At 38.5% G+C, this 24,675-nt stretch overlaps 8 protein-coding genes across 8 annotated transcripts; 7 read left to right on the top strand and 1 right to left on the bottom strand.

Annotated features, from left to right (window-relative positions):
- Positions 1–514: 514 nt before the first annotated feature.
- On the top strand, positions 515–4,472 carry BATDEDRAFT_90880 (uncharacterized protein; the record flags this gene model as incomplete). Its single annotated transcript, XM_006681242.1, has 4 exons — positions 515–1,907; positions 1,999–3,376; positions 3,468–3,795; positions 3,894–4,472. 4 exons carry the CDS (start codon positions 515–517, stop codon positions 4,470–4,472), a joined length of 3,678 nt encoding a protein of 1,225 aa, XP_006681305.1.
- Positions 4,473–4,723: 251 nt separating this feature from the next.
- BATDEDRAFT_90874 (uncharacterized protein) lies at positions 4,724–7,573 on the bottom strand (the record flags this gene model as incomplete). Its single annotated transcript, XM_006681181.1, has 9 exons — positions 4,724–4,950; positions 5,026–5,317; positions 5,427–5,558; positions 5,648–5,794; positions 5,871–6,023; positions 6,146–6,738; positions 6,881–7,052; positions 7,153–7,207; positions 7,524–7,573. 9 exons carry the CDS (start codon positions 7,571–7,573, stop codon positions 4,724–4,726), a joined length of 1,821 nt encoding a protein of 606 aa, XP_006681244.1.
- Positions 7,574–9,416: 1,843 nt separating this feature from the next.
- On the top strand, positions 9,417–13,864 carry BATDEDRAFT_90881 (uncharacterized protein; the record flags this gene model as incomplete). The annotated part of the gene is made up of 9 exons (XM_006681241.1): positions 9,417–10,151; positions 10,686–10,801; positions 10,869–11,149; positions 11,267–12,484; positions 12,540–12,709; positions 12,783–13,052; positions 13,130–13,231; positions 13,311–13,646; positions 13,718–13,864. The coding sequence occupies 9 exons, from the start codon at positions 9,417–9,419 to the stop codon at positions 13,862–13,864; spliced, it is 3,375 nt and encodes a 1,124-aa protein (XP_006681304.1).
- Positions 13,865–14,307: 443 nt separating this feature from the next.
- On the top strand, positions 14,308–16,308 carry BATDEDRAFT_90882 (uncharacterized protein; the record flags this gene model as incomplete). The annotated part of the gene is made up of 8 exons (XM_006681240.1): positions 14,308–14,877; positions 14,956–15,043; positions 15,109–15,203; positions 15,282–15,374; positions 15,444–15,576; positions 15,664–15,752; positions 15,831–15,959; positions 16,033–16,308. 8 exons carry the CDS (start codon positions 14,308–14,310, stop codon positions 16,306–16,308), a joined length of 1,473 nt encoding a protein of 490 aa, XP_006681303.1.
- Positions 16,309–16,973: 665 nt separating this feature from the next.
- On the top strand, positions 16,974–19,843 carry BATDEDRAFT_13212 (translation initiation factor eIF3 core subunit c; the record flags this gene model as incomplete). Its single annotated transcript, XM_006680919.1, has 4 exons — positions 16,974–17,133; positions 17,395–17,633; positions 17,719–17,949; positions 18,062–19,843. 4 exons carry the CDS (start codon positions 16,974–16,976, stop codon positions 19,841–19,843), a joined length of 2,412 nt encoding a protein of 803 aa, XP_006680982.1.
- Positions 19,844–19,954: 111 nt separating this feature from the next.
- Positions 19,955–20,434, top strand: BATDEDRAFT_27038 (uncharacterized protein; the record flags this gene model as incomplete). Its single annotated transcript, XM_006681060.1, has 1 exon — positions 19,955–20,434. The coding sequence occupies one exon, from the start codon at positions 19,955–19,957 to the stop codon at positions 20,432–20,434; it is 480 nt and encodes a 159-aa protein (XP_006681123.1).
- Positions 20,435–20,762: 328 nt separating this feature from the next.
- On the top strand, positions 20,763–22,412 carry BATDEDRAFT_27037 (uncharacterized protein; the record flags this gene model as incomplete). Its single annotated transcript, XM_006681059.1, has 5 exons — positions 20,763–20,881; positions 20,941–21,067; positions 21,192–21,343; positions 21,403–21,768; positions 21,833–22,412. 5 exons carry the CDS (start codon positions 20,763–20,765, stop codon positions 22,410–22,412), a joined length of 1,344 nt encoding a protein of 447 aa, XP_006681122.1.
- Positions 22,413–22,787: 375 nt separating this feature from the next.
- BATDEDRAFT_27036 (uncharacterized protein) lies at positions 22,788–24,467 on the top strand (the record flags this gene model as incomplete). Its single annotated transcript, XM_006681058.1, has 4 exons — positions 22,788–22,902; positions 23,218–23,369; positions 23,498–24,331; positions 24,396–24,467. 4 exons carry the CDS (start codon positions 22,788–22,790, stop codon positions 24,465–24,467), a joined length of 1,173 nt encoding a protein of 390 aa, XP_006681121.1.
- Positions 24,468–24,675: the final 208 nt, after the last annotated feature.

Genomic DNA, 24,675 nt, shown 5'->3' with positions numbered 1-24,675 from the left:
TGATATAAATATGAGCCTTGTATTTGTTTTTATCAACAGTGGCAGTACATTTAGTGATTTGAATTAACGGATCAGGAGTGATTTTATGACTCTCATTCAAAAGAAAATCAGGTTGAGCAATCGCATTCCAGTGTTGGGATCAACCGCGACCATGTTTTTTAAAACTCGGATACGTTCTAGTTGAGAGCAATCTCGAAAATGAATGTTTCCATGACATTCAACCAATGTTGAGTTTGAAAAAAAAAGAAAAGTTGGTTAAAAATATGTCAAGAATATGGAATGTATTGAAACAGTAATATGAACATGTCTAGTTTTGTATACAGGAATGAGCACAAAGGCTAATTCAACCAAAGAGTTTAAAAAGTAATATCGTTCAGTCAGACTGTCGCCAATCAAAACTGGCCGTTTATATATTTTGACATTATTATTTGATTTTACCCGAATACGGCTAATAAAAATCAGGGTTATTGCTTATAAAGACGAGCATCACTACTCTAATATATTTATTTGAGCCATGGATCCTTCTAGTAAAGACCATGATTCTTTTTTAGAGCACTCTCAACCACATCATAGCAACCATCAGCCTAAAAAGTACTATCAATGCAATGATGAGCAAACTGCATCGTCTGCTCATCAACACTGCCATCATTCTGAACAATCACATACCAAAGATCATTATAGTCAATACTCTAAACATGATTTTTACCTTGATTCATCAATGAACAGCAATTGCAATCAAAAGAATCCGGATTGTCGTCATTACGACCAATTTAGCCATTCGCATACTGTTGGAACCCCTTTGAGCTCATCATCTTTGAGCCATTCAAACGCTAAACCTAAACTTTCTACTAGCTACGTTATTTCCAACGAACCTATTGTTATTTCTGATGAAATATCATATACATCTTTACCTCCTACTTTGTCATCTGATATATCAGCAACTTCTCAGTCCATGCCCACAACAGCTCACTATCCATCTGCTGCTACTACTCAACACTTGCATAATGAATCTGCCTTGAATCAATTAAAACAGGAACCCAAGTCATCAACTAGTGTTGTAGATCTTACTGAATCGGATGATGACACGCCGGAAATTCAAGTCATCAGTGTAAAAAACCCACCTATAGATCCAATCGTGTGTTATGGTATGTTCAATACATACATTACCAACATAAATTCTAAAAATATACAAGCAAGCATTCAGAGCCAGATCGATATGCCAGTATTGCTTGATGTTCGTTCTGCAGTAGAAAAAAATCATCGCTACTCATTGCACGTCATGGCAAACACTACAAGACTAGAACTTGGAGTTGTTGATAATCGCATTACACAGCTGCTTACTCCACTACTTAGAGCAATTCAATTTCAAGCTTTTTTGCCTATCGAGGGAATTCAAAAGTCGCATGCACTACTCAGGACTAATATCTATGGTATGCGTAGCATTGCAACTCGTGTCGGTAGCTATTTGCTAGACTGTCGTATAGATCTTCAAACACCAAAACATAACTCGAAAGAATATGTCAATCCCCAATCAGAGCTACTGGCTAATCGTGCCAATGCTATGCCTAAAACGTATGCTTTGGAAACTTCTGCAGCTGAAACCTCTCTTGCCACTGCCAAATCACAAATTGAATCCATGTATAATTCTCTAGTATCCGCTGAAAAATTACCCGAGATGGATCCAAGCCCAAAGCTGTCAACTCCGCTATACAAGCATCAACGCCAGGCATTGTATTTCATGACAAATCGAGAAGAAGGTGTCGAAACTATTAATGGTGATTCGTCAGACGCTGCTTCTTCTTGTATTGGCTTTTGGACACAACTGCCAAATGGCTTTTACAAAAACACGATTACAAATGAAATAGTCGCAAAAAAACCGCAACCAACACTTGGAGGAATTCTTGCAGGTAAGTTGTGTAGCATTCTATTGTGCATTTTCCAAATCAAAAGCAATATTGTTTATGCCTTTTATTTACTTGTAATGTAATTATAAAATAGACGATATGGGACTAGGTAAAACCATTGAAGTCATCTCTCTGATTGTTAAAACAATGCCACAAACTCCTGTTAGACTTCCACCAAAATCAACCAAACAACCAAGTATAGCAAGTAATCAATTTTCAGCCATGTCTGCTCTTTTTCATCATAGTGACTTGTTTGGATTTGCTGCATCTAGAACACAAGAAAATTCCGAAATGTCCAAGAAACGCAAGCTTGAGTTGGAATTCGACAAAAGTAGTGCAACTATACCAACGCGAGCCACATTGATTGTATGTCCCTTGTCTACGATTTCAAATTGGGAAGAACAAATTGAAGCCCATACAAAACGCAACAGTCTGCGCGTCTATGTGTATCATGGTCGTCAGAAATCGATTTATGCACATCATATTGCCAAATACGATATTGTCATTACTACATATACCACTCTTGCCAATTCTTACTTTCGTTCGCGTTCTCAAAAAAAGCCAGATAATTATGAAGATGATATAGGCGAAGACTCACAATCCACTACTTCAACTGCTACCCCACCTTTACACATGATATACTGGCATAGGATTGTGTTGGATGAAGCGCATATTATAAAATCATCAACGACAGTGCAAGCACGGGCAGCATTTCTATTACAGGCACAAAAGCGGTGGTGCTTGACTGGCACACCTATTCAAAACCACATGGATGATTTATACAGTCTGTTGCGGTTTTTGCGACTACAGCCGTTTGATGCTCTTGCAAATTGGAAGTATTACATTGCAAGACCCATCAAGCAAAGCACAAACTCTATTGGTCTAACACGACTTCAAACTATTATGAAGGCTATTACTTTACGAAGAACCAAATCGCAGATGATGGATGGAAAACCATTGATTTCAATTCCAGAAAAAATTGATCGTGTAATTCTACTAGATCTATTGCCCAAGGAGCGTGAAATCTATGATGCCATTCACGCCAAAGGAAAAAAGTTGTTTTCACAACTCGAGTCTGACAATGCAGTATTGAAAAACTATATATTGATTTTGGAAGTCATTTTAAGAATGCGGCAGGCCTGCACACATCCAAAATTGTGTAATTCAAATGATCCAGAAATCAGAGAATTGATTTTAAAAAAGGAAAGTGGAACGTCTGCTCAAAATCCCATCGAGTTTCTAGATACGGTCAACGATGCAAATTCTTTAATTCCAGCAGATGGTCTTGTAGCCAACAACTCCGCCAAAGCAGATGATACATCTCTTGTATTGAAAACGTTCAGGTATACTGCCAAGGAAGTTAGACACATGCTTATGCTATATCGTGAAAGTGGCGACGACAGATGTGTGACTTGTGACTGTGTGCTGGATGGAGTTGAACAGCCAATTTTTATTGGGTATTGCGGGCACTTGTAAGTTTGGCACGGTCTCTGTATTGTAATAGACAACTATTTTGCAATTGTTTTTGACACATGTTTGTGTTGGATAACCGACAATATATAGATTCTGTAATGACTGCTCAAAAGTATTTCAATCAGAAAAAGGATCCGCATGTTCAATTTGCCATACAGTTCTTACATCTACCACGATCCAAAGATTTACAGGAATAGATACCGCCACAGATAATGAGGAATCAACACAGATCAAGCCGATGGACGAGTATACGCCAATTGGAATGACTGTAGCAAGTGATGACTGGCTAACCTATCCGACCAAAATTATAGCACTGATTGATTCATTAATTGAAGTAAGATCTCAAACCAAAGCTTCTGATTTGCCAGTGAAAAGTGTTATATTTTCCCAATGGACAAAAATGCTGAGTTTGATCGAGGTAATACTATGGTTTTGGATCAATACTGCTGCAACCTGCATGCTTACCGTCATTTATATACCATGGTGTGTTGGAATGATACCCTGATGTTGCAATAGGGACCACTTCTTACACATGGATTCAAGTTTTGTAAACTTGTGGGGAAAATGGTGCTGTCTTCTCGTTCAGAAGCCATGTTGAAATTCAAAACCGATCCATCAGTCACGATCATGCTCATTTCGTTGCGTTCTGGAGGTGTTGGACTAAATCTTACAGCTGCGTCTCGTGTTTACTTGATGGAGCCTTATTGGAACCCAGCAGTTGAACAGCAAGCCATAGATCGTGTTCATCGTATGGGTCAGACACTTCCGGTAGTAAGTATTCGATTTATTGTCAAGGGGTCGATTGAAGAGAATATACAGGCCTTGCAACGAAAGAAACTTGAAATGGCAAAGGCCACGTTTAAAGAAGAAGATGAATACACAGAAAATGACGACGAGGATATATATGATGATATGTATGATGACGATGACGATGATGAATCTGATGTAAGAAAAAAGACGCAAGGTGCGGAAGTACAAGACACTGCAAAAAGTAGCGAAAAACGACAGCATCAAAGTAGCATATCAGTTGAAGCCAAAACCAAACTCCAACAGCAAAAACAAAAACTAGCTAATCTCCGACTGCTTTTTCAATAATTCAAAGTATAATCTCTCAATCTATGAGTTGGTATGTGCACCATCAGAACATCCAGATACACAGTTGTTGGCGACTTCAACGCAATTCTAGACATGATGTGCACAAAAATTGTTGTATATAAATGTAGCGTAAAAGAATAAAGCATCAAAAAACAATATATTCAGAAAGTCCACATAAAAATCATGTTGTTGGGGCGTATCTGGCTGCATGTTGATCAACATGCAGCCACAACTTAAAATATATCTGGTCATTAGTCGCGCGGAAGTCCCATAATTTGATTGTCGACAATGTCAAATGGTGTCCTGTATTTGTCATCCGAGTTGGCATTGGCATCGACAACAAACTCCCACATTGGACCGCGGACAACCTCGATGAAATTTTCAACTTGAATATCGCATTTTCTAATAAATTCCACACATGGCATAATCTGATGTACTTTGAGACCAGTCACTGCTTCAGCTACTTCTTGTCGGGTATCTGAAATTTTAAACACACAGTTGTTGGTTGCAACTCTAGGATGATTGTCACAGAGAAAATAGTGGCATAATTTACCTTTGTCAGGCCATGAAAGCCAAAATGCTGCTGCTGCAATCACACTATGCTTGTACTCCAAGTATTTGGGATAAAACAACGTTTGATCCATAATACTCGCAGCAGAAGCATACCAATAGGGATCAAATCGACGCATTGAAAAACATTTGAAACAGTCTTTGTTGACTTCGTTGTTCATCAGAGATGTGGGTAACCAATGCGTTTCTTTTTGTGGCCAAAATGTATATGCAAATTGAAAATATCGAGCAAGAAAATCAACCATGGTTGGAATTAAAGCATCCCAGTGCATATGCTATCAGAATTCCAATTAAAACAATATCATTTTAAAAAATTGGTACTTGAATAATTTGCAATCAAAAGTATTGAGATATAGTAATGACATGATGCCAAAATAAACCTACATAAAGTAAATTCGCCTCGACTTTTTCTGTAAAATCGCGTGTACATTTAATAGTTCGTTCGACCTCTTGTTGATCATCTACATCGGCAATATTGAACTCTGCAAAAAAACGCAAAGTTGGTGGTAAAGTCTCCTAATAACAACGCAATTTAAAACCAATGCAGATATTAGCAACTCTGTATAAATAAACAGCATCTATTTGTCAGGATTAATGCCACAAACCTCAAACCGAGAAGAAAGAAATAGGCAAGCCGCAGCAACCAGTTGAAAATCATCCTCGGCTAAATTTTCATTCAATGCAAGAAATCCATCCAGAAATTTAACTGCCATGTGAAATGTTTTTCTGGACTGAATCACCTGTGCAGAAACCTAAATTGATACACGACACTATTAAAAGCCTATCCGAATAAGATTGAGTTGGTAAACGTGTTCAAAAGTGTACAACCTCACGCATCCATTCCAAAACTATGTATCTTGTAGGCGGCTCAAGCTGAGGATGGCGCATTAAAATATCAGATTTTCGAATCACTCTATCAATCCGTGCTTCGTCCCATAAATCGTTAATCCACTGATCCAAAACACATTCAAACTCCGCCTTCTACAAAGTCATGATATCAAAATAGAATCAGTTGGTACAATGGTTGATCTTTTTACATGATACAAACAGTGAACATCGCGACCATATGCACCCATTTAGTCATCACCAAACATGATTATTACCTCTTCTAAGTTACTAATATTATCAGCAAATTTTCGAATTGTTTCCAAATCAACATTTTTGAATGTTTCTGTATATAGCTGTTTGTAGTCGTCAATCAAACAATCTCGCGTGGCATACTGAGTAGCGACACACAAGTCTTCAGAAACTACTTTGAAATGAGCTGGAGAGGCACATTTGGTATCATGAAGTTCTGGTTGGTCGTTTTGAAAATCAAGGGTATCACATTCTTCATTTCGAAGCATCTTTGCTGGTGGAACGCACTGTTTCAGCTGATTGCATACATTGGAAGACATCCCCATGGTAGAACTAAGATACTGAGCAAGTGGGGTTGAAAGAAGGGAGTTGCTAGGTTTTTGCGAAAGAAAATGAGGAGTAATTGGACTTGAATGCGCTAGTAAAGATTGTAGTGATGATTGAAATGGTGTGGGTTGAATGAGTGAAGGAGTCTGAATTCTAGCTAAATAGCATCGATTTTTTGACATTGGAGGTGTAGCCGTGCTCAAATCTAGAATATCTGCACATTCCAAATCTTCGTCTGTTTCTAGAATCAGCTCACCGGCATCCTTTTGGTTTAAATTTGACTCGAAAAAAACTTGTATAAAACAAATATTGGAATTAAACAAGATTATTTAAACAGTCGATTGAAATGACATCATTCAAATCAACAGCTTAACCAAACCATGCGGTTCTTTCAATGACAGTCAAACTATGATTGTTTACAAAACCACAAGTACCTTTAATCAGTCTTTGAGGAGTATCGGGTTTTGGTGTGGCTAATGCAGATTGTGAGGATTTGATCATGTCGGGGTGTTTGAATGGGTCATGAATTTTGGATGTTATTGTATCAGTGGAGAATGCAGACTCTTTTTTGTTTTTAAAATATAGATTATTTGATGTGGTATCGATCTTTTGAATCAAAAGAGATTAGTCACGGATGAATGAGTGCAAGAGTGATTAGTTTCCAGTTCCAATGATCAAATCATTCAATACAAATCAATGTACATACAGGAGAGGTAGGTGTAGTACTTGGAGTCGGAAGTATGATAGACCCAATATGATTTCTAATAAAAGATGAGCATTTAGACATGTTAGCATGATTTATATGGGATGCAACCGTTCCAGATTGCACACAGCGATCGTCGATTTTAATGTCAACTACGCGTGTATTTGACATTTACAAAACGTGGCAAAACATCTTGGACATGGCCACCATGATTTAGATTCAAGATGAAGTCGAACCAACTGAATAGTGCGCAGAAAGTATCTGAGCAAAAGTCATGAAACAAGTCAAACTCAAATGAAAGGGTTTTTGACTGTCTTGTAAAGCACCAATACAAATCTGGCTTGAATAGAATAGTTCAACTAGAAAACTCTTACATGTTATCCATTGGCTTGCGGTTTTCGTCAGTAGTAGAAACACCCACCATTATAATAGCAGTGTAAAGTGTTACTGGACAAAAGTTTGTAAAGATAGCGAGTGTTCGGACATAAAATCATTTAGTGTTTGACGCATAGTAATAAATAGAAAAGATGTTAGAAATACTGTCCGAGATGCAAGTATAAATATGGGTCGAGTCTGTAATGCCAACTAAAGCAGTGGTATTAATGGACTAGATCTGGTAGAATAGTAAAATCACCAATAGTGTAAACACCAAGTGAGAGTCGCCAGGTACAAGATGGTTATCGCACAAGTATATTCAAATCTTTAATAAAGCCAAGTAAGCCAGATCGTAGATTAATAGTAACTAGATGCAAATACAATAAGCTGTTTTTCAACAAGCAGATCTACAGGTTGACCAACAGGTGTATTAAACACTGGTGTAAGCTTGGTAGATACCTGATATTCCAACTATCCACTACTCTGAGTTGTTAAATAACTACACTGACTATAAAGTCGAAGCTATTCCCAAATGCACGCTTTTTTAGAGTTGAATAAGAAGCAGTATTAATATTATTGTAACAGTTATCTGATTCGAGGAATAAAAACAATCTGCATTAAAAAACCAGCAAAATATCAAGCGTCGATTATTCATGTAGTAATGTCGGAGGTTTTCAGCAGAACCAATACATTCTCCCGGTTCGAGATATTCAATCAAGAATTTCCCTCATATTTCCCTCATTCGGCATGTATAATTGAGTAGGTCTTAAAGTCTTGCTCCGCCTCACTCATATTTATAAACCCAAGCGTGACGGTGCTGCTTTTCTACTAGGTTGTGGCAAATCGTAAGGCGGAGTCCCAACATTCATCTTTGTAACATGCCGCATGACAAGTATTGAATCTTGGAGATGCTATTGCTTTCCAATCGCTTGCATTGCTCCATCTCCCAACTGCTCTGCTCAATTCACTGATATTTGATCATTACGTATATGCTCTTCCTAATATCAAATATCACAATCGTGGTCTCGTTCCTTTAACTCGAAACATTCCTTCTAGCGAGCCTTTTCAACCGTTGCCAACATCACGCCATCTACACACGCTCACCAAATATCCTCATTGAAAATGAATATCTATTTGTTGTAATCAAAATGTAATTGAATTGATAAACAGTCTTGTAAAAGAACTTGAAGTAGCAATTACCATCAATGAGTTTGCTCTGGTAAGGTGATTTACACTTTGCAGCTGGAGACTCGGTAAAAAGCATCCATGTGTGGTAATAATAATGGTATACTTGAATGTACTAGGATATACATTGGAGACTTTTGTTCAAACAAGAGTGCTTGGAAAACATGGCTGACGTTATCCATGATTTTGAATCTCTGAATTAGATTTTCAAAAATAAGCAATACCATCCAAATTCAATCTCTGTGCATACAAAACAGACCATACTATTTGAAATAATGTATAAACACCAACTCAGTGCAAGATTTGCTTTTATATATCAAGAAACTTGAAGGCTTTGTCAGTAAACTATCCTGACAAATCCTTTTAGAACTGCAAGTCATACCAACGACATGATCAAGTCGCGTCTTGCTTGCTTCGTATGCGGAATGGCGGAGTTTCTAAAACTGCAATGTTCAGTTGGTCAGTTCTGTAGTAAAATGGAAATATCGAGTGAAAGATTTATAACAACCGCCATCAATACTGTGTGCTAGTGTACATTGCCTTGACATTGCTCAGTGACATATCTTATCTGGATTCTCAAATCTCGTTCATTTACTAGATCCCACTCGTATCTTTAATTACATATACCCACTCGTAGTCTTCATCTAGTGTTTTTGCTTTTTAGTATCAGTGCAAATATTCTTGTCAAGCGGTAGTACACAACAGTAATGAAACGAAAAAGAAGCGACCTAGATGTGATGGATATTTCACCAGCAACATCTCCAACTCCAGATTCTTCAGATATCGATATGATGGTTGAGAAGCAGTCTATAGAAACTACAGATCTATGTTCCAATAGACCTCAGCTACCACTACGAATACGGCAGGGTTTCAGGCTTGTAGGTAATTCCGCTAGCAGTTTAAGTAGCTCATTAAACACAATTTCAAATGACCAAAGTTTGAAACAGTCATCAGCACTGAATACTCATGTCAGTATCTTTAATGTCAGCACAAGCCTAGATTCAGCTACGTCTTCATTCAAAATTCCATCTTCCTGTATATCCATGTCAAACTCCAAACGCCTCAAATCTGAACAGTCGTTAGTAAAAGCAAAAAGTCTGGAACCCTGTTTAGAATCATCCTCATTACTACAGCGAAGCTCTGGTTTCATGATTGCGTCTATTGGATCTGACGCATCTGATGCTACCAACACTTCAAACTTGGCTGAGATTCAACGACCACCTCTTCAGACAATCTCCATTCCCACAGACACGACAATGGAAAATACAGAATTTAACAATCATGTATCCAACCACGTCAAGCTGCCACCAAGTCAAATCGCTGCTGTTCGCTTGGTAGCATTAGAATTAGATCTCGACTCTGAAACACTTGCTCAAACTGGACGGATACTGGAGACAAGGTACCAGAGTTTGCAATCTACATCCATAAACAAGGCACACAAGGTGAATTTTACATTTCAATCAAATTTGGCATGTTTAATAGTTTATCATCAATCTCCACGTAAATGGAACACTTTTCTATCCTGCAGTGACTTGATTCTACTTTGAAATAGAGAATGGTCGAATATTGCGTTTTTCTACTAGAAATTGGCATTTTCAGTTCTTCAAAACACAATCTTGTCATACAATCAAACTACAATTTTGAATTGGATCCTCATTTGATATAACCATATATTGCACGATCACCAAACTCATCACAATCCAGATATTGGCTCAACTGTTTCCAACCAAACTGTACCATGTATCCTAACAACTCGGATACGTTCTAGTTGAGAACAATCTCGAGAATGAATGTTTCCATGTCATTCACCAGGAAAAAGCAGTAAACTTTAAAAGTTTAAAAAACACAACATTGTCTAGTAAAATGATATCAATTACTTGATGATATTATTTATTACATACTTTGGTTTCCCTAGTGTTTTATTTTACGCGAATACGAATGTAAAGGTGAATCATTTACAGTTTTTGTATATATAGGATATTATCTGGAGTGTGCTTGCAGTATGGATCGCAGACAAGTGTATATCAAACAAGCATTCATTCACTTTATCAAGAATGGTGCGAGTGATTGGCAAGCATCTGCCCTATACTAGGTACATTGGCACGCATAAACTTTTGACATTTAGACACTAACTTGACAATATTGAATTTGAATGACAGTGGTCAAGAATTTGTGGTAAATGGTGGACTAGGAAAGCTAATTGAAGAGCTCAGTGATCTTATCACATCCTTTCCACCACATCTAATCAATAGAGATGTACATTTACAATTAAAACGCTGTGTTTTTGCAACAATGGACACACACAACCGCACTTTAATCATTTTTAAAATGCTTGATAAAGTACTGGACTATATTCTATGTCGATCATCCAATCAGACTATTATGTCGCACATAAGATTTATGCGTCGGTTTGCTTGGACGCTTTTTTTGTATATTCGAGGTAGATATTGGGTTGATGCACTGATTATTTGACTTTGCTGCCTTTGATAAATATGAATGGACCATGTAAAATCAATTTAACCATTACATTGTATGCATGTCAAATATACTCGTGTAGATGTAATGTATCCAGAAGGAGTCCTGGAACAGGCTGACAAGGCTCTATGTGTTTTATTTTCATTGTTTTTTGCAAGTCAAATTCCATTTAATCTTTGCAAACCATTCGACGAAATCATGTCATCCATGGGTCATGCTTCTTTAGAGCACACCGGCATGACACTTTTTGACGGCTTTCGTATATTCTCTACAGCGCTCATTGCAAATTTTCAAGTATTGGAGGATCAAGTCAATCTTTTAATAGTAAACTTTACTCACGCATTAGAAACATGCACAAGAAATGGATGCCTCAAAAGTGATACGACTTATTCTAAAAAAGATACATTTCCCTGGTGTATTTATGTTCGAGCATTTCAAATTGAGCGAGGTTTACTTCTCAGTAATCTTGAGGATGCAACACGACTTGTTGATAGCATGTTTGTTCGAAATCGATACGAAATCGATCCAATGTTATACCTTCACAGCCAAGATATTGTAAAAACCACACCCATGAGATTTGATCGTACTCCGAGAAGCACAACAAAAGGACTGTGTGCGGGTGCCAGATCACTCAAGAGCGCTTTTTCTGCTTCGTCTGGGTTGAATAATATCATGGCAGGAACACCTTTGACGGCCAAGACTGTGCTACAATCTGTCAGAAGAAGAGTTTTAGCACCATGCATAGAAATCTCGTCCGTGACACACAGGTTGAATGAATTTGTCTCAAACTATCCTGAATGCCCGTACGATTGCTTGAGTCGGCTGCCAGCTTTGGAAAATGCAAGTGCATCGGTAATTCAACGAGCCAAAGCATCGTTGGAAACGTTTCAATCGCGGGTTCCGAATTTTGACCATGCATGGTTGCTTGGTGCACGTCTTTATGCTGCCCTAGCTAGCGATATTGCCAAGAAAGGGTGTTCTCGACCCTACGAGTCACAGGCACGTCTAGCATCTGATAGTCAATTCCATCGTGCCATGATGGCTGTAGCTTACGAAATGGTGCGCGAAACGTTTAATATATCTACCAAGACACAAAATATTTTGGATGGTTTAGATATCCATGTGGTTGACCTTGCATTGGGAATTGATTTGGTTGTCAAAACACATGTTTGGATACCTGACTCATTGGTAAAAAGACTAAAACAGATCGAGGAACGATTGCTTGAAACAGACATATGGTCATCAACTGAATTCCGAAACTGGTTTATATATTCTACCGGCACATCTACTTTTTCTAAAGGTGCATCAAACATGTTCAAGTTTAATATATGGAATTGTTACTAAAATTGTTATAGCATCGAATATAGCATCCCCTTGTCGAGCATCTACCTCACCACCCATATTGTCTGAACTGTGTATGCTTTATTCGGATATTATGCCAGACGATGTTGTGCATGATTTATTTAAAGGAATGCCACAATCAATGAGTTTTCAGTACATTCAAATTCAGCTCAAACCCTTCCAGGTACGCCTAGTCAATGGGTCGCGAGTATTTAACCATTTCAAACGTGCTAATATGTGACGGAATGCTTTTTTAGGTTATTTTTGGAAAAATTCTTAAATTGGCATATACCAGGTTTGTTCAGTTAACAAAGGCAATGCGATTACAGACGCATATAGTCAACATGGCATGGAGACTTTTCGACGCACTAATTTGCAACGAAACACATCTGCAGTTGTTATTGAATCGACATTTGGATACCATTATGATCACCTGTATATTCACGTATTGTCGTTTTGAAAACACACCAGTGACTTTCAGGGAACTTCTTGAAAGCTACAATCTTCAGCCCCAATTTATGGATTCTGTAAGTTTTAAAGGCTATCGTTATTCAAAATGGAAATGTGTTACGATGCTCACAATTGGTTTGAGGGTTTTTTGTAGGTTTTTACACAGGTTTATATGGAGGGTGAAGAGCGTGGATGTGATATCGTCAAGTTTTACAACAAAGTCTTTGTTCCTTGCATCAAATCGCTTTTGCCTGTGGTAAATGCATAATATACCATGAACTTGTATACTCTTTAAACATTGGTTTGAAACTAAAGTATACTGTATTGTTTGCTAGCTAACCCCGCTACGAAACGAGGCAGTGATAAATGAATCCATACCTGGTCGAGATGCAGTGAAACGCGAAACGACACCTGCAAATAGCGCAATTGATGCAAATTCAATCGCATTGCTATGCCAGCAAACAGCAATAGAAAGATTAGCTCAACAGCAACAAGAGCAACAGTCTTTACAGTCTTCGCCTCTTCGACATGAACAGTCAATGTCGCATGGTGGATTATATAAACCAATGAGGCGATCGCATATGTCCAATCTGTCATCGTTCTCACCCAAGAATTGTAGTTCAGTGGCTTCGCCTAGTAAATCCACTTTAATGACACCCATGACCAAAAAGGTAACATTTGTACATTTTATCACCGCCTATATGTAATGCTGTGGCAATACTAACTAGCACGCGCTGTATAGTTGGTAAGTCTTGGAGAAAGTCCATTTAGGCCAAGCTCTCCTACGGGTATACCAGCCTCAGCAAGTCGTAGATTAGCATTGTCCAAAATTAGATCACAATCGCTGCCCTATTCAGTATATACTGCTCTCTCTCCTCGACCCACATAATTCATCATCGTCTATTACTATTCCCAACTGTTTGGTTTCAAAAGCCAGACTCTTGATTCATATAAACTAAATATATTTTGAAAATTGAATACCATTATCTAATTGATTTATCAATACTCACGTAAAATGAAACACTTGTGTATTTATTTCAATAACTGCTCTGGAATAAACAATAGTCAAGTATTGGTTACACTCGTATGTAGCGGTCCATTTGGCGTGAATACAGCTATATCATCAATATGCTATTTGAACTGTAAATGAACACGTGATGGGCTCATGATTAAAAGTCAAAAAATTGGATTTACTGAAAACATTTATATTAGATAATCAGGATGTTGAATACACTCATGCATCGGATACATTGTAAATGTGTATTTCGTCAATATACAGCAAGTTTGAAACTGGATTTACAATTCAAATCGTTTGCATCAATCACCCTTGGCATGAATAAAACAACTCACAACTATCCATTGCAATCAACTCAAATTCGACACAAGTCTTCCAAATCATTACCCAAAAACGCTTCCAAGTCTCCATTTGATCTAGTTAAAGGAGTTTATAATCCACCAGCGTCCATGTCAAAACGATCAGCGGAAAGATGGGCTAAAATCGCACCTGCATTGAAATCAGCGAGTACAGCGTCTGGTAGATTACCTCCAGCATTACCAAAGCGCATTTCAAGTCGCTTGTCCAAACTGACTCCAGACAAAAAAAGACCGACAAACAAAAAATATGTTCCAACTAGTATAAAAACCAATATGTTTGAAAAACAATTCGTGGTGAACGAAGCCTGTCATTTACTGACACTCGCCAAGTTTCTTGGTAAAATGACTTTGATGAATACATTAAAAATTCGAGAAAAGATCAATGCAAATTTAGTCTGGGTAACTGGATCTGCACATGCAGAGCACGTTCGGATTTCGCCCAAAGGCATTCTGCATACAGGCGATGTTGTACATGTTGCGTATGCAACCAAACCGCATGGTGACAAAACTGAGCAGAATGATACCGAGGTAAACCGATTTGCTTTTGTCAATATCAAGTGGTTGTATTGAATGCGTATATTGAGATACATTTCTATAAATGACTAGGATGCAATTAAAAAACTCAAAATGCGTATTCTATATAAAGACCAGCACATATACGTAATTGATAAGGAACATGGACTAGCTTCACAAGGTAATTGTAAAGGTTTAGTGCTTGATTTAAACTATATCTGATGATGAGTTTATTATACAATGTAGGTGGTTCAAAAATTGATATGCATCTGGACAAGCTTATTTCGCATTTGGAAACAGATAAATCCAAAACGCTTCGTTTGGTTCATCGACTTGATAAAGTGAGTTTAAGCAAACCTACATTTTACTACAAACGTTTGATTACCAACTAGTTTATACTGGTTATCGTTTAAATTTAGAATACATCTGGAGCAATGATTATTGCTCGAACCAAAGAATCGGCTGCACGAGTATCTGCCATGTTTCGCCAGGAAGGGCGGATATCACGAAAAGTAATCCTATTTATGTGGCATGAGTGTATGCCAAGATGAGTTGATTAAATGCGTGTTTTATTTAAATAGTATCTGGCTTTGTTGACGCCTACGCTTTTAGACCATTCAAACTTTAAAGATGGTGGTCAGCATAAAATCGTTTCGGGAATTGTCAGTAACGGTCGTGAAGCACCGCACGAGAGGATGGATCTTGTTGAATGGCGTGAGTTTAAACATTTGGCAATCTAGTGATTTGTGCTATGAAATTATAGGATACTGACTCGTGTATTTTTGAATCATGTATTAAAAGACGATGGTATTCCAAAACAAATGTCTACGAATGGCGATCCAGTTAAAAAAGCAGTAACCAAAGTCACACTGTTGCAATCTAATCCATTGGTAAGTGTATATTGACGGTTTATTTTTCAAGTTTAGCTGTTAATTGACCACTTGGTTCATGATTCTCAAAACTACAAGACATCACTGGTGTGTCTGGAACCCACAACTGGAAGAAAGCATCAGCTGCGATTACACTGTGCAGATGCTCTTGGATCATTTATTGTTGGAGATTACAAGTATGGACAGGGGTGTTTGAAAAACTTTAAAGTGAGTGTTAAATATCTGACACTACTCTGCATTCTAAATGTACCATGTATTTACAAGACATGTATATGCATAGGCGCACGTGTCGGATTGGAAAAAAGTACCACTTCATTTGCATTTGTATCAGCTTAGTATCAAAGACTGGTTTCGAGATGGATTGGATTTGACCGTGTCGGCACCACTTCCTATTTACTTTCAAAAGACACTAACATCGACAGGTTTAGGTCTAGCCACCATTCCAAGTATTGATTCTAGCACGTTGTCTGATCAGAAACATGATTTACAAGATGAAAAAAAGCATGTTTTTAACCCACCACGTACAAATGATGCGATGGATGAACATGCTAATTAGTCATTACAAAACCAACTCTAGAATCAACGAGCCAAATACGTAAACGTGTAGATTCAAATCAGTCTAAAATGTCGCATTAGCTGATATTGAAAGTAACAATCCAATTTGAACGAATATTTTGAATAATTTGACTTTGAGAATGAAACAATACCAAAAATAAACGATTGAGTGTTTCAACAGCAGAAATGATTTTGACATCAAAAGTGAGTTGAGGCAATTCACGTGATGTGTGAATTTTCTTTTGACAAAAACGAATTTCAAGCCGCGTGACAAGAAAAACATTTTGAATATTTTCAGCAACAAATTATTTAAAGCGCTCAAAGTATTCAGAAAAACATCTGAGAAGCGCTTAAAGTATTCAAAAGAGAAACATCTGAGAAGCATTCAGAGCAAACAACTCATTTAAAGGAAGCATCCAACTACCCAATTCAACTACTTTTGCTACCATGTCTCGTTTCTTTCGTGCTGCATCGGACTCGGATGATGCCAGCAATGATTTCTCAGAAGATTCAGTCACTGATCAATCAGAAACTGATGAAGGATCTGACTCGGGCTCAGATGCTCCAGTTGCTTCCACCACAAAGAAACCCGCATTGACTGGTCGTAGTAAATGGGCAAAAACTGAAGGATCTGACTCGGATTCCTCAGACTCAGATTCTGATGATATGGACGATGACAGCGATGGCGACAGTGTTGATTCGGATGATAGCGATGCCAAAAAGACTATCCGATCTGCTCGTGATAAAAAGTTTGGTGAAATGCGCAGTGCTGTTGCTGCCATGCATAGTGCCAAGAAATCCAGTGACTGGATCAGCATTCAGAATGGTGAGTTGCTGTTCCTCATCTTACTAATGTGCATGTCATTGGTTTGAAATATCTGTGATGGCAATTTGTATTCTACTGTGCTTTATTCACTGCTGCAAGTGCATACATGGAGTCGAGATGCACGAATCATGCGGTGTTGACTGACTTGAACTTGCTGCCATTCCAGTCGAGGTTTTTGGCCAATACATTGGTTATAGCCAAGATTGGAATTTTATCAACTTTTTTACCATCTTGCATACTAACTCTTGTCCAACTATACAGAATTTGATCGTCTTATCAAGGCCATTATTAAATCAAATGCCATTATCCAGCAAGAAGGCCTCCCCCGCTTTGTTTCTCGTTCTCTTGTTCAAATCGATGATTTTATCAAGAATTCGCTATCAAGCAAAGAGTCTACAAAAAAGATGAATGCTACCATTGCCAAGGCTTTAAATGCCATGAAGCAAAAAATTAAAAAGACCACCAAGACATACGAACAGCAGATTGCAGAGTTTAGAGCTGTACGTATTTTTACTAGTGACAATGGTTGCTGTTTACTTGTTTTAAATCATTGGTTGCTAATGCTTCTAGATCTTATACTTGTAGGCTCCTGTTGATGAAGAAGAGTCTGAAGCCGAGGCAGAAGAAGCCATTAAAAGTACTCTCAAAGCACGCGATGCTAGACGTATTGAAAAGGAAGCTGAGGGCAAGGGTGAGCCTACCGGCTCTGGAAACGAATCCTTTACGCTTGTTGGAAAAGGAGGAAAGCTCATTGATCTTTCTCCCGAAGGTCTTTTTACCAAGCTTACAGAGGTTTTGGAGGCTCGTGGAAAAAAAGTATGTTTATCGATACTTGAATGGTGTAGCATTATACTCAATATATCTGATTGCGTTTTACTAAACCATTTGTCACTCATGTAAAACTCGACTGTTTATATCGCTGATCTAGAGCACCGATAAACTGGCTCAGGTTGAAACTCTAATGCAACTCCTTGAAATTGCAGTTACACCTTACCAAAAGATTCGCGTACTTACTGCGCTTATTCCTGCTCGCTTTGACTATGTTCCAATTTCTGGATTCATGTCTTCTTCCATGTGGAACAAGGCTCTTGAAGAAATCAAAGACTTGGTGCGCTTGTTGGACGAAAACCCTCACATTACTCTTTCGTTGAATGTGATTGAAGAAGATCCTGATCAAGACACAGTTCCAGAGCATATCCGTGATAGACACATTACTGCTGGTCAATCTGTTGTTCTTCCTGGCCATATTACTTCTTTTGTTGATCGTCTTGACGATGAATTTACCAAAAGTCTTCAAAGCATTGATCCTCATAGCACCGAGTACATTGACCGTTTGCGTGACGAAACCACCTTGTACGCATCGATTGTTTGTGCTGTCAAGTATGCAGAAGTCACCAAGGCTAGCAGTGAAAACATTGATTTGATGACGATGCGTCGAGTGGAACACTTGTACAACAAGCCGGATGTTGTGATCAAAACAGTTGAAGATTCTGTTCGTAAAGTGTATCCTGAACTTGTTAAAATTCTTGAAAGCCCTGTGGATTTAGTTTCAGTTCTTTGCCGTGGTCTGTACAAATCCTCTATTGGCCGTATTCGTACTCGAGCCCTCTTGTGTCATGTCTATCACCTGGCACTTCACGACCACTACCACGAAGCACGCGATATGATTCTCATGAGTCATGTACAAGAGACCATTTCTCAGACAGATATTCATATGCAAGTCTTGTTCAACCGTACCATGGTGCAGATTGGACTCTGTGCCTTCCGTGCAGGTCTATTCCGTGATGCAGCGACAGCATTGCAGGATATTGCATCTTCTGGAAAGACACGAGAGCTGTTGGCCCAGGGCATTCAGCAACCCAAATATGCAGCTGAAAAGACAGCGGAGCAAGAGCGAATGGAGCGACAGCGTCAACTGCCTTTTCACATGCATGTCAATCTGGAGCTTCTTGAGTGTGTATATTTGGTATCCTCTATGCTTCTTGAAGTACCGAATATGGCACTTCACGCGCACGAGTCTCGACGTAAAGTCACCAGCAAGGCGTTCCGCCGTATGCTTGATTTCAACGACCGACAGATTTTTATTGGACCACCTGAAAATGTGCGTGACCATATTATGGCAGCAGCCAAATCTATGGCAGCAGGCGACTGGAAAAGCTGTCGTGACTATATTAATCACATCAAGATCTGGGACCTGCTGTCGAATGCAGAAAAAGCCAAAGAAACTCTAGCCAAGAGTATTCAGGAAGAATCGCTTCGCACATATATCTTCACCTATGCACCATACTATGAATCCATGGGATTATCTAGCTTAGCAGAGCTGTTTGAGTTGGAAGTGTCTCGTGTCAATGCGATTGTGTCTAAAATGACGACTAGTGAAGAGTTGCATGCCTCGTTGGATCCTCAAAGTGGACATATTATTTTCCACCGACCCGCACCAGGCATTGAGATGTCGAGATTGGAGTTTATGGCAGGAGTGTATGCAGACAAGGTAGCATCGCTTGTTGATTCCAATGAAAAGCTTCTTGAAGCTCGATCGGTGACACTTGGACTACAAGAACAGAGGGAATATATGCAGCACCGAGAGCAACAAGGAGGACATCGTGGTGGACGTGTGGGTGGATCAGGACGACATACAGGTGGATCAAGCAGTCATCGTGGTGGAAGTGCAGGATCAGGATTTCGATTCCGAACAGCAGTTGGAAAATAAAACTGACGAATCCATTTTGAAGAGTATTTTCAATAAACACGAATTTGATGAAATTTATTTTATAATTCCAACTCAATGATCAAAACACTTGCAAGAATCACATATCCCATCATGGCATTGATGGTCATCAACACTCGAGTAATAACTATAGCTCGTATAAAAGGAGATTCCATGTCACCCACACTCAATCCACTTCAATCAACATCTCATCAAAACACAGATGATATTGTTCTAGTAGATCTTATTTCACCATGGTTATTTCCATGGCGAGTGTGTATATCCAATACCATTGTTCTCTTTACACATCCACTGAATCCTGACATGACACTTGTAAAGCGAATTCAAAGAGTTGGTGATGGTATCCGTCACAATACCAATACTGTACATCCCAACCTTCAATCTCAACCACACCAACCTGAATCAACTCGACAGATTATTCCACAAGGACATGTATGGGTCGAAGGAGATAACCCAATCAAACAGCAAGATTCAAGAGTGTTTGGAGCTGTTTCAGCAGGATTGGTTTTTGGTAAAGTATTAGGAGTGATTTGGCCTCTAAATCGGATTGGAAGCAACTTGAATAAACATTAAATGTTTACAAGTTGAAGATTCAAACATTTATAATAAATTACTAGAGTTGGATTGGATTTAAATACCATGAATACATGACTTATTGTTTTATATTCACGTAAATCACTTGTAATCAAGAGTTGGATATTGAACAAATGAGTTGATTAAAACAAATGAAAACACTTGTTATGCAAGAATTCATACAAGAAACAATCAACTAAAGAATCCAAAAAGCATTGCAATCAATCTGATGGCACCAATTGTGTTGTGAAGAGTTACTTGAAGAGTCATGTGACTTGAGGGTTGAGTCAATCAATCAAACGCCAACCAACTCCATCAAAAACTTACAATGGTCATGGCAAGACTGCTGTTAAGGATTGCTAGTTTAGCTATCTGTGTTGTATTGAGCAATGCATTCTATCCCAAAGACATTAGTCGATTGTCTAGTAAAAGTCCTGATTCTTTCAAGTAAGTCAATAGTATGATCATGTTCTGGTAGTAATCTAATGATTGACATTTCATTTCAGTATACAAGTCAAGGTAGCTACAATGGGACGAATGTCACAGATTGTCAATAGAGCACCTTCGTTGACTGGAGCGAGAATGGTTGATAATGGGATTGTGAGTTTGGGCTCCATGGCAGCAGCTCAGATTGTAAGTTTGAATTGAAACTTGTATCAAGTCTAACAAAACTCGATGCTGTGCACCATCGTGTATACGTATATTTACGATTCAATCATTGGTATTCACTATTGGTATTCACTATTGAATATACTAGTTGGTTTCTACAATCCAAGTTGGAACCCCACCAAAGGATTTTGTAGTGCACTTTGATACTGGATCTGCAGTGTTTTGGTTACGATCCAATGCATGTGTTGGAGGAAATAACTGTGGACAGCCTACAATGGCTACATTCACACCTTCATCAAGGTGAGTTTAAAATAGTGAATTGCTTGAGTTGAGACTGTCATTCACTAACTTGATTCTAGTTCATCATTCTCTTTGGTCAATTCCACTTATAAACCATTCACATATGCTGATGGCACTGCCGTCACATGTAATGTTGGTCAAGACATTCTTTCAATCGGTGGTTTAAGCATTCCCAACCAACAGCTTTGTCTTGCCAATTCCATCACTTCCAACACTCCACTTCACGACGGAATCATTGGGCTTGCGCCACCAAGTGTGATGGAGCCGACGAGTGTGTTTTCAATGCTTGATACCAACAAGGCGTTTGCTGCTTCACAGGTTTCATTTTGGTACAATTCGTCCAGTCTAGTAGATGGTCACGTTCAATCTGGTGTAGTGACTGTTGGTGGAGTAGACCCAAGTCTATTCAAGGGAGACATTCGTTGGTGAGTTGAAATGGTATTAAAATTGGATTCTTGCATTGACTCATGGCTTTCAATTGGTTATTAGGTTTCCTGCTATGCTTGCAAATGGCAGACATTGGAGTATTCCATTAACCAACATCACTCTAAGAGATGGCTCTAAAATTGTTCCAACTCAAAAGGATCTCTTTAGTCCTCCACTCATCATCATTGATAGTGGCTCTACTTACAACTTTCTTCCTAGATTCATGTTTGATCCTTTAAATGCTATTCATTTTCAAGCTAAAGATATAGATGGTACAGGCACGTATGCGTTCGACTGCAATGCAGTCCCAAACCTTTCACCCATCATACTCACATTGGCAGGAGTAGATATTAAAATCATGCCAGAAGAACAGTACTTTAAATTCCGTCAGTACTGTATTATCCTGTTTACCACTTCTGATCGTCCCAACTCTACGCCTCTTCTAGGTGTTGGGTTTATGCGCTTCAGATATACAGTATTTGATCATAAAAAATTCAAAATTGGGTTTTCTACAACTCAAACTGGCAATGATGCTGCTGTTGCAATCGTTTCACCCAAATCCAGGAACCATAGTGAAAGATCTAGAGTGTATAGTCTGACTGTGTTGACTTTATTGGCTGCCGGATACTTGTTTTTGTGCTGATGTCCATTTAGATGGAATGTCTTTTTAGATTAAAATGAGATTCACGTAAAAAACAAAACACTTTTTGGAATAATGATCAAATGTTTACACTTTTCTATTGAAAATCGACTTGATGCACACAATGTCATTATAAAATACAAATCATAGTTTTAAATCAAGATTGTCATTGTACAATCACTTGATTCAGATATTAGAATTGAATGTTTTCATGTTACAAATTGACAGCAAACATGTCATGAAACTGACCCTTATTTAATGTTTTACGAATTTGGCTGTAAATTATGGGCAAACAGTGAATTATGAGCAAAATAATTTGAAATTCTTTTTTGGTTTTCCTTTAATTATCAGCAGTTCAACAGACTTGCAAAAGTGATAATGGCAGCAATCTCAAACTCATTCTGGGGACTGTTGGACAAATATGCAGAAATGCGAAAGAGTTTGAATCTTCCTAGTCCTGGAAACTACGAGTCTCTTCATAAAGAGGTTAGAGGTGAGTTTGGGTTTGAATCCGATCTTTTAGTTTTTTTCTTTCTAGTTGTACAGCTATTGATCCCATGTCAAGAGTCAGTTCTAGTCTGTATCTTGTAGAGTGCAATTGGATGGTTTAGTTTTTCAATTTTTAAAACAAGGACTTTTGATCTGTTTTTGTCGCATGTGTGAATCTATCAAGATGTTTAATACTATAAAATAGATTGGATTGCTTCTGCATCAATCTGGTGGATTGATTTGGCTTAAACAGTCATATTGAATGACTTGATTTATAGTATGAAATCTAACATTTGCTGTATGCGATCATGATGATCAGGCGTTCTTCCAACAGTGTTCATGATTGATGGTGCCAGATTCGAATTGCACTCTCATCATAACCAGAGTTTTCAAACTGGACACACTCTCTCATGGGGAAGTGCTCAGCAACCTCCCTCGTATCAGTTTACTTCTGCTTACTCCACTCCCACTGTAAGTACGCTCGTTTTACTTGTTGAATTCATTTGTATTCAACTGGCATGAATCATTCTAATCCTTGATTTATGCATCGGATGATCATTATTTTTATAAATATGACATTTCTGTAATGTTACAAATAGGTTGCTTTAGTTGGACAAGTGGATCATGAAGGATCTGTCAGTGCTCGTGGTCAATACAATTGGATTCCACTGCCATCGCCTCCTCAGCCTCCTCTGCACGAGCATGCTAATAGCACCGAACATCCTACTCCACCTGTCATGCCAGAGATGCCCAAGATCACATCAACCTCAAAACTACAAGCCTTGTTGAGTGCTCAGGGTGCCAACAATATGATTCAACTTGAGCACGATCACCACGATTTGGACTGGTCATTAAATGCTAAATGCAGTAATGCCAATCTGATTGATTCGCGACCTTCGTGGTCCACCAAGCCAGAATCTACTTTTGAGACTAGCATTACCGGAACTTATACACTCTCTTACTTGCAATCTATTTCGAAATCCATTGCATTGGGTGCAGAATTGACCTATCAAAGACCTACACCAGATTTGGAAGACCCGTCTCTTGCGTTTGCCTTTAGATACGCACCGCCTCCATCTGTATTGCCCACTCCACTGTCTGTTCCACCTGGTGCTCCATCCCCATACATGCCCATCAATCCCAAGGACCCAACACAAGTATTTACTGCTACATGGATGCCCAGTGTTGGTGTGTTTAGCTCGACTTACTGGAGACGTATCAACCAGCGATTGGAGGTTGGATCTGAACTTCAATTGCTCATGACACCTTCAACTTTACGTGCAGGTGATCGTACACCTGGTCGTCGAGAGGGTATGGCATCTGTTGGATTCAAGGTGGATACAGTGTTTACTACTATTCGTGCAATGGTAAGCTCTCATGGACAAGTCTCGGCTGTCTTGGAAGAAAAGATTGCTCCTGGTATCAGTCTCCAGGTAAAACCATGCATTGTACTCTTTACATGTATTTCCAACTACTAACTATATGACTTGTATACAGCTATGTGGAGAGATTGATTACGCTCGTGGTAGTGCTGGTCGTGTTGGATTTGGGTTCACTTTTGAAGCCTGATTTCCAAAAATGAACAAAAGATTGGATTTCACACTAATTTGACAATACATAATACAACAGACCAAAATTGCCAACACATCAATGAATTCATTAATGTGCTACAAGACTCGATAAGAATACCAATGTTATGGAATGATAAATCAAGTAAACTCTTTTGGTTCAACAATCTGATGATTAACGTGTAGAATTGCATGTTTAAACTAGAACA

The sequence above is a fragment of the Batrachochytrium dendrobatidis genome (assembly GCF_000203795.2).
Source record: "Batrachochytrium dendrobatidis JAM81 unplaced genomic scaffold BATDEscaffold_11, whole genome shotgun sequence".
NCBI lineage: Eukaryota > Fungi > Chytridiomycota > Chytridiomycetes > Rhizophydiales > Batrachochytrium > Batrachochytrium dendrobatidis.
Note: the sequence above shows the minus strand (reverse complement) of the source record. Positions and strands in the feature narration are given on the sequence as shown.